At 47.1% G+C, this 9,765-nt stretch overlaps 1 protein-coding gene across 1 annotated transcript; it reads right to left on the bottom strand.

Annotated features, from left to right (window-relative positions):
• Window positions 1–38: 38 nt before the first annotated feature.
• On the bottom strand, window positions 39–6,693 carry LOC103807281 (influenza virus NS1A-binding protein-like; the record flags this gene model as incomplete). The annotated part of the gene is made up of 8 exons (XM_009080007.1): window positions 6,608–6,693; window positions 6,124–6,318; window positions 5,969–6,044; window positions 5,114–5,287; window positions 4,618–4,743; window positions 3,123–3,230; window positions 971–1,097; window positions 39–263 (listed from the first exon to the last, which is right to left on the bottom strand). Coding segments are annotated over exons 1-8 (1,117 nt in total), but the record flags the coding sequence as incomplete, so codon positions are not given.
• Window positions 6,694–9,765: the final 3,072 nt, after the last annotated feature.

Below are 9,765 nucleotides of genomic sequence, written 5' to 3' on the forward strand. Positions count from 1 at the left end.
GAGTGCCCCCCGAGGCTGTGCTGTCCCTCCTCCCTCACCTGCAGCGATGAGTTTCCCGTGCAGCTCGGCCGTGCCCAGCCCCGAGCGCGCGTACTGCATGGGAGACATGTGCTTCTCCACCACGTCGCTGGGCTGCAGCTCGAAGCTCAGGCTCTTGAGCAGCCTCGGGGTGCTGGAGGGGGAGCTCTGCGGGCTGTTCCGGCCGTGCAGGAAGATGACACACAGCACCCCGTCCAGCACGGCCAGACACAGGTAGGTGTTACCTGTCGCCGGGAGAAAAGGAGAGACAGGCTGTAAGGCTGGAGGTGACCCGAGGGGAGTGCCCAACAGCATTCTGCTTCTCCCCTTACCGAGTTTTTCTGCTTACTGGTTCTCCAAGCGTTAGAAAAAGTGTTAATTACTGAAAAATGTGGTCTCAGATTCTAAAGCAGTGCTCAAAGGATCTAAGGCAGCAATCTAAAGATGTGCTAGGAGAGATTCCCTGCACACACAGAGCAAAGAGCTCTGCCTATCTCCTCGGGGTCTTCTGGGTCAATGATACACCCCACAAATAGGTCTGGGAATTAGTCAGAGACTGCCAATCTCCTCAGGGTCTTCTGGGTCAATGATACACCCCACAAATAGGTCTGGGAATTAGTCAGAGACTGCCAATCTCCTCAGGGTCTTCTGGGTCAATGATACACCCCAAAAATAGATCTGGTAATTAGTCAGACTGCCAATCTCCTCAGGGTCTTCTGGGTCCATGCCACACCCCAAGGATCTGAGTGTCCCTGCTGATGAGGAATGGAGCTGTACCTGATCCCAGTGTTGCATTAGGAACATCCCACACCTTACTGCACTCGCACCATCAGTAAGAAAAAGCACTTGGTGCATTGCTTAGAGCTGCTGAAGGAAATCCCCAGGGAGCAGGAGGTGGTGGGGACAGGACACCAGACAGGTCTGTCACACAAACCCTGCCCCTGTTACTCACTCGAAGTCTTCTCTGAAGCAATGATTTTCCACTCGTGTTTAGGACTCTGAACAGTAGCATTTGGAGAAAGACTTCCAGAGGAGCTGCTACTGATCTGCTTGTGATCATTCTCACGGGGTGGCTTCTTCTGCAAAACCAAAAGGCAGCTACAGCAACCTAGCCAGAGACTACACCTCCTTCTACCTTTGCTTCTCTGAGCTACCACAGCTACTCAGGAGAACACTTGGCCTGCCACCTCCGCAGAGCATCATTTATAGCACACCTCTGTTTCCAGCAGAACATCTGCCTACCCAGCACCAGTGGCCAAAAACCACCCTACACCTTCCTCCTGGGGCTCATCTCATCCCGTGCCTGCAGCTTCATCCTCCTGGTGTCAGGCCAGGAGTCCCTCACAGCCCTGGAGGACTGCACACTATCCAGGCTCACAAATGGAAGGAAGAGCTACCTGCAGCTGCAAAGCTGAGTGAGAAACCAGCAGCTCACTCACCAGGCTCTGCTTCTGGAACTTGAGTTAATTACATAATGCTATCTGGAAGTGAATTAACTATTCTCTTCGTTCCCCAAAGACAAATTAATTTCGCCTCAGTTCCTCTCTGTGCTCAGATTAGCTGTTTCTTGGATTTTGCTCCCTTGGTACTTCCCCACTAACAGGAGATTTCTGCCTTCTTTTCATCTTCAATTAAATTTATACTGTAGCTTACATTATTTTGCTCCATTAAGAACCAACTCCAAACCTCCCCTCCCAGCACAGCAGCCTGGGCTGCTCAGGCTTCTGCTGGAGCACAAGAAGTTATGGTGCTGTCCGTTCTGTTCAGCAGCAGTTTGTGACCACAGTCCCAAGTCTGTGTGTCTGCACAGCTCCCAGGAGCCTCATCTCCATGGAAACTGTCACAAGACTTGGGAAACACATCACCTAACTCAGATAACCTCACACAGAGGAGCTGGATTGCTAAACTCAGCTCACCATGAAAACAGATTCCTTTGTGGACAGTCTTTTTGTTATTACTGAATCTTCATCCCATTAACCACTTGCTCTCTTATCTTTAAACTGCCTCAACAGTAAAAGAAAACACAAACTCTTGGAATTGAAAAATTTCAAACTTAAGAGTTTCTCCAGGCCTGGCATCTAGGGGTTTTCTGGTGTTAAGTTTTCTCAGCCTTTTAGAATGTCTCAGGTTGGCAATTCTTATCAGAAAGGATTTAAAACCAGTTGAGATCTCCTGCCCTTACTTCTCAACTTTCACCTCTGCTCCTAAGCACTGCAAGGAGTAGCACACAAAGATGGAGAAGCCTGTGAAGGCTTAAAAACCATTAAGAAACTGGAAAAATTATCTGCCTCTTCGATCTCCTCTCTATTTCACTTCTCAAACCCATGGGCAGTGTTTCACATACACATTAGCTAAACATTTCTAGAAGCAAACTTGTAGCAGCAGGTGATGTAAAACATCACATTTGCTTCAAATTCAGTGAGTCTGAACAAACTTTGTGTCTAAAGCAAGTGACAATTTACACCTGTTAGTCCTTTTCTACTCCTTGTACCTTAGGCAGCCCCCACTGTGCTAAGCCATGTGGTTTACAGGAGCTGAGGAGGACTATACCTGGCTAGAAACAAGTTAAAACCATAAGAAACACCTCTCAGAAGGCACAAGAATGATCTGTATTCAAAGCATTGGTATCTCTAGATCAGAGAGATGTGGCAGCCACACTGCCAGTGCAGCTGAACACAAACAGGCTGGAAAGGACTGGAACTTGTACCTGGAATTTTTCTGTGGCCCCAAACTGAAAAGCCACACTCCCCACCACAAGCCAAGCAGCCCCTGAGTCTTCACAGCCTCTGGTTCTCTCTACCAAGCCCCAGCTGACTTCCCACAGCTGAGTGCTTGTCTACCTCTTCTTTCTTCCAACAGCCAAGATTCATTCTGAAGCCAAACCCAGCACACTGTGTTTGGCAAAGGCTGAGAGTCAGTCTGCCCAAAACCAGCAGCAGAGACTTCATCCTCTCCTCCAGCAGCCTCAAGACAGACACTTTCTGTGGTGTGTTCCTCCATTACAGCTACTGCTGCTTTCTCTGCTACCAGGACACAAGACTTCAGGTGTGCTGTAAACTGCTCCAGTCTACTCGGGGTTACCTGAGACTGTCTGCAATTTGTACCTGCACAAACTGAATGTGGTCATCATCACTGCCATACACCTCAGCCTGTCCATCTAGCAGATTTCCATCAAGCAGCTTGTGATCAGCTGAGTAGTACAGCGTTTGCACCTGCAAAAACAACAACAGAATACCCATGTGGCTATGTCTGCAGTGCTCCTCAGCTCCAGGCTCGTTACCCACGCCGAGCAGGCAGCTCCCCTCAGCTAGCACAACAAAACTAAAAGGAAGCAGATGTCATGGTGGCAATCTTCAAACAGGGGGTGGAGGCTCCTTACTTCCCCAGCTTGAGAGAAATCTTCATTTTTCCAAGGGCTTCTGCTGTTTTTCCAGCACAGAAACATTAGACAAGCAAAAGGCACATTAATTTGCAGAGTTACACAAATTCACAGTCTCATGCAAGCATTTGCCTTATCCCTGCACACAAGTTTTCTGCTTTGAAAAACACACATATTTATCTCCAGCAAAAAAAGGTTAAGAGGAGCCAACAGTGGACTCTAAAAGAAAGGCATGGGAATGAGGGAAGACAACACAAGTTCAAGCTCTGGAGGAAACTGTTGTCCACCCCTGAACATCATATGCAGCTGTTTCAGTGAAATGCATCTGAATTTCAACATGATCAAAGCTTTTAAAAAATGAGTTTCCCCGAGAGGAAACACACACTTGAGATACATGACAGCATCAACATGTACTTTGGCCTATACAAGTGTTTCTGAAGCTCTTTCGTGCTTGCAAGAACAAACCTGGAAAATTTTGATGTCTCCTGAGATTTGGTGAAGTCCCATTTTTCTGTAGCCAATCAAAAATTTAGACTCCCCACTAATTTTTTTTTCCATTCAACACTGCCCAGGCTACATCTACTATTCGTATTCATGAGCAAAGCCATTTAATAACACACAACTTTGAAAATAAAGTATCCTGTAAAGGAGTAAGTAAACACCATTAAATCATCATCATGGCTCTCTGCCCACAGCGGATTTTCTTAGGAGCACTGGGGCAGGACTGCTGCTTCTGTACGTGTCAATACACTTGAGGTTTCTTCTTGGTTCTTCAGCCTTGGTATCCTAGTTTTGTTAATAAACCTATGGGGAGATAAACCAATGGGGAGGAACAACCATTAGAAGCTTTTACCTACTGTGCCTTTACAAGCAAAACCTGCAAAGGAAAACATCAAGAATCTAAGGCAAGTCTCAGTACCACCTCCCCAAATCTAGAGCAAGATCCATGCCACTCTGAGGGTACTATACAGCAACAGTGAGCAAAAAAGGAAAGCGAAGACCAGACTGAACAGTTCATTCAGCTCACCTGAACACCCCCCCAGTTTCTCAGCTTAGGGGTACCTACAGCAGAATTTAAATTCTTTAGGGTCACAGTTTAAAAAAATGAAAAAAATAAACAAAAAAAATTAAAAAGGGATCATCCTTCATATTGGCTTTTTTTTTTTGTTTGGTTTCTTTGTTTTTAAATGATGCTTAATCCCATTTTCTTGAAGACTAACCTCTTCCATGAGATCTTCCAGGCTGTCTCCATTCTCCCAGATGCTGCGCTGTACCCAGTTGATTACCTTTGTGTACAATTTGCCATTGCTGGGTAGGCTAACATTGTCTTCCAGCATGACTTCAAGCTAGAGGGAGAAGAGGAAAGGGTGATTTACTCTCTGGGAACGACCCTGGTACTGGCAGCATGCTGCACCTCACACAGCAACAAGACTCTCCCACGGAGCCAGGAAACACCCATGAGCAGCTTTTGGTCTGTGGAACCAGAAGTGTGAGCACAGCTGCAGTTCCCTGCTGCCCTCAGCAAGGGTGGCAGTGTGTACTCTCTACAGCTAAGGTCCACAGCAGTACAAATATCACACAGATCCAGAGTTTCCACACTGTGGCATTAGTCAGTACACCAAGTCTTCCTTCCCCAAAAAAGAAGCCTTCCCAGTGCTCCTTGGGTTGCTTTTCAGAAACCTCCTACCAGAAGGAACTCTACAAAGGTAAACTAACCTTTAACCGTGGGAGCTTGAGAAACTCCCCCTGCTCTGAGATCTGCACGAGGTGCTCCTGGATGTAGCCATCGATCTTGTGCAACAAACGTGAGTCTCCCATGCAACTGGCGAAGTTGCGGTAGGAGATGCAGCTCTGAATATCCATCCTGGAGAGCAAATAGTCACCACACACCTGTGAGGGGAAGAGCTGCACCTCAGTTCACAAGCAGGTGAGGTGTTGGTACATTGAATCATCCCTCCCAGCACACAGCAACCGCTGTTTCTAACCGCAGAACAGTCTCCCCGGAGCTGGGAACCCAACGCTGCCTTCTGCAGGAATATGCAGACATTAAAGGAAAGGATCAAGCACATTTGGAAGCTGCTGATCCCCACACTGACCCCAAGTTTCTCTACAGAACACCTTCCAAAGCTGCTGCTCTGCACAGGTGAGGGCAAGAATCCCAATTCCCTTCTCTGTTCGTGGCAAGAAAGTCAAGTGCTACCAAATTCATATCCAGGTGTGGATTCTTCTTTTTTCCAAGGATTTACAGGTTTAATCATGCCCCCAACACAACCAAGCACAGCACCATGTCCACAGAGCTGAAGGTCAGGAACCAGCCATGGCCCAAAGCTGTTTTGCTGCCCAGGTGCAGTCACACACACTGTATGTGCAGGGAACCCCCAGCACAGCACAGGCAGGAGCCGTACCAGTGATGGCACCCAAACCAGCACAGTGCTCATGGGCATCTACAGGAGCTTCACACTCAGCACTTCTGCCACAGAACCACCAGTTTTGGGCTCACTAACACCAAAAAGCAAAATGCTGTCAGCCTGAGGGGGCAGAGTGAATTTGGGGAAGAGCTGAGGACTGTACCTGCTTAACCCTCTCCATCTTCAACTTCTTTGCTGCAGAGTACACATCTTTCACCAGCTCCTTATCAGCTTTCAACCTGTTAGAGACAGCAATTTATTACCTCCACATTTTAAATTAAAGCCCACCCTCCCCTAGTTTCTGTGCAAACCACTTACTGAGCAGTATAGGCATAATTCAACAGAACTTCGACAGCTTCCGGGTTGAGATCGTCGAACTTGACGTGGGAGACGCCGTGGCAGTCGCTGTCGGTGTTGAAGATCTCGAACAGGTATGGGCTGCAGCAGGCCAGCACAGCTCGGTGTGCCAGCATCTCATGGCCACACACCTTCAGTGGAAGCACACACAAGGAGCTGGTAAGGGATTTTGTCACCACATTTCTATTTTAGCAGCATACAGACATTACACTGGGGCTGCTACCCAGGCGCAAGCCATGGCTCAAATCGGTCATCTCCAGCTGAAAAACAACATCAGCACTGCTTCTCCTGGAGTGCACCCGATTGCTTTTAAGTGTGGATTTTCCAGAAAAACCAGGTTCCCAGATCCCCCCCTCGCCCTCAGCGAGGGACACAGCAGTAGCTGACCAGCACCCCTGCCTGCTCAGCCCCCCGGCCCGCGGGACGCGCGTACCTGCAGGCGGGCGGCGCCCGATCTGCCGCATTCAGTGTGGCAACGGATGACTCGATGAAGTTCTCGTCCTCAAACATCAGATACCCATTGGGAATCATTTTGGGGCTGGCCTGGCTGCAAACAGGACGGATGAAGTTTTCAGGCACCGGCACAGGAGCACAATTAACGCGGTGTTTGCAAACAAACACCAAGGGATTAATGACTCCCAGAGATTGAGGCCACAGCTCCTGGTTCACCCCCATCACTCCAGCAGGAACCAGGCTCCAAAGCACACCCTGAACCTGGGCTAGCTCTGTGGGAGCATGCTGGAAGCCACTGGGTTGCACAAGAAGCTTCACACCTCTCCATGAAGATCTTATGGGGTAGGTTCACCACCAGCTATCATTACTCAGCACCACTTTCCACTCACCATCACAGACCCCAAACCAGGAACATTGCAAAGGAAGAACTGAGGATCTACAGTAACTACTGAAGGAGAACAGCTACAGAAGTTTTTTTGTTCTGTTTATGGGTAATGACTCAGTATTTTAGACTAGCTGAAGTCATGAAAGAACATTACGACCAACAAACCAGACAGAATTAAATAAACTCTGAACAAGGACCAAAAAAGAGGATTTTAAGTCATCTCAAAGGTAAAACAACTTCCCCTGAAGATCTTGCCCAGAGACAAACACACCACCTCAGGGAAATTGGTCCCAGACTGGAAAAATAACTTCAGGAAAATAACTTTCCAAGCTAGAAGCTATTTTATAGCTCCTGTAATTGATTCTTCCTTAGTTAAGCACTTGCAGGAAAAGTCCACCTTCCAAATAGGAAGTTAGGTAAGACTTGTAAAATATTAACCTGAGGTGACCTAATGAATTTGAAATAATAATTTAAATTAAAAAATCGAATTGTAAGTTTGAGCTGGTAACATCACACACAAAAGCACAGTTTCCTCAAAAAGCTCAGAGGACAGTGTAGTGGGATACTACTGATGTTCCCAGCAACAATTTGTATTTCCATCTGAGGTTTAAGAAAATTCTCAAGCTCAAACTAAACCAGGAAACCTCAAATCAGAAAAAGTGGATTGCCACGATCAGTAACGAAATCAGCAAGGCTCCCACAAAATAATTTCAGTGTTTATCCATTCACCACTGCAAAACTCCACACTGGCAACACCACTGCTACCTACAACAACCATTATGCATTTGTATACACCTTCGTTTCCTGTGCTTATTAAAAAAAGGACAGCAAGGGTTGAGATTTGCAGGATTTCAGCAAAAGCCACAACTACTGCATATGAGACTAATGCATCAACTCACCTAGCAAATATGTTAGTGTGAATTTGTAACTGGGAGATCCTCAGAGACTCTGATGGTGTCCCTGGGTTAGAACAGAGCACTTGGGTTCCAGTATCTCCTGGCAGGGAAGATGTTTGTGGAAATGCAAAAGCAGACGTGTGTTTGCAGCTGCAATATGGATTCCAAAACTATCAGGCTTGAAGATGATGTAATAAAGTCCTTAAGAGCTATAGACATGAATTTCTTCTGTGATAATCATGCATCATAACCTGCAATAAAGGAGAAGTTATCAAGTAAGGACGACTGATAGTGCTATCCTGTATTCCAGATGAAACTCTAATAGAGTCCAAAAGTACAAGTTCTTGACCCAAGTGAGTTTTTCTTCACAAAAAGCAGCCTGAAAAAGTCCACACTGGCACCAATATGTTCTCACAACCAACAACACATCACTTGCTATACCCTCAGAGACAAGAAAAGGGCTAAATTAGGTGCTTAGGAAAGAAGTTAAAAGAACTGAATCCCATTTTTAGACAATTCCTTAACCAGCTCAGCCCTTTGGCACATCCTATTCCTAGATGATTGCACACATAGGTGACTCGTAACTAACACAACAAAAATCACCACATTTCAAAAAAAAGAGCACAAACCTCCTACCTTCTGCTTTTCCTGTCCTCATCTACTTATATCCTTCTTCTACCGAATGCCTGAAGTTGTCTGAAGATGGGTTAAGGCCATGTCTGAAACGACTGGGCATGTCTTCAGTCTCTGGCACTTCCAAAGTTATCTGAGTGCTAACTCTGCGTGGGGAAGAGCTCTGGGAAGGCTGGGAAGGCTGGGACAGGCTCCCCTGGCAGCACAGCCCGCAGCTGCTCTGCCGGATTCCACCGCGGCAGGGCTGTTTATGCAGAGCTCTGGGGAGGGGAGAGAGGAGGAGGAGGAGGAGGAGGAGGAGGAGCAGCAGCAGCAGCAGCACCAGAGGGAGGGAACAGGCAACAAACACCCACTCTGGAACTTTCCATGACCCTGATGCCACCTCAGGAAAACATCAATCACTTCAGTTCCAAAACTATATTTGTATCTACAGAACAAATGCCACGCTGGGAAATCAGGTTTCCTAAAAATAGGTGTAGCTCGTTTCTCCTCATCCAGACCTGAAAGTCACCTACGTGGCAGGGAGGAGAACCTCGTGCCCCGAGGTGGCTTTGGCAGGAGCTGAGCACCTTCCCACCACAACGATGATGTGCTCTGCTAGGAAGGCTCAAATATTAAATGTATATTCTGTTTGTAATCCTACAGGCAAGTTATGGAATGGAAACCAAGCTCCATTTACCCAGTACTAGTTAAGGAAGCATTTGGCAGCCAACACTTCTCCTGCTGGTACGAGTGGCACCATCAGGTTGGTTTTTAAAGCCATCAAAGCACTTCTCAAAGCAGCCTGATGCCCACACTTTCCTCACAGACTGTTTCAGTGGAGGTGAGTCCGTGAGGAAAGTGTGGCAGATGCTGGAATTGTGTGACTAGCTGTCCTGTGACAATTCCAACTCCATGCCAGAGTCATCCTCGCTTACATCTCTGGGCACATTCTGTCACATTCTGCTGCAACAGAACAACTTTATTTCTAGGGTTTTCACTCTGCCCGATGTTCTCACAACCTTGAAGGCTTACAAAGGTCGCCTGAAAGAATTCTGGATTGAAAAGGAAGATCTGTCTTTTCATGCCCTGCATGACGTCAAACCCACACTATGCATCTCTGCACCAAGAGCAGCAACCAGGGACTGGAACATCTTCACTACTGCCACAGAGCTGCAACACTGCTGTGTGTGCCATGACTATTATTACTGCAAACAGCATTAAATAGCACAGCAGATTCACTGCCTTCCACATTCC

The sequence above is a fragment of the Acanthisitta chloris genome, unplaced genomic scaffold (assembly GCF_000695815.1).
Source record: "Acanthisitta chloris isolate BGI_N310 unplaced genomic scaffold, ASM69581v1 scaffold44888, whole genome shotgun sequence".
Classification (NCBI taxonomy): Eukaryota; Metazoa; Chordata; class Aves; order Passeriformes; family Acanthisittidae; genus Acanthisitta; species Acanthisitta chloris.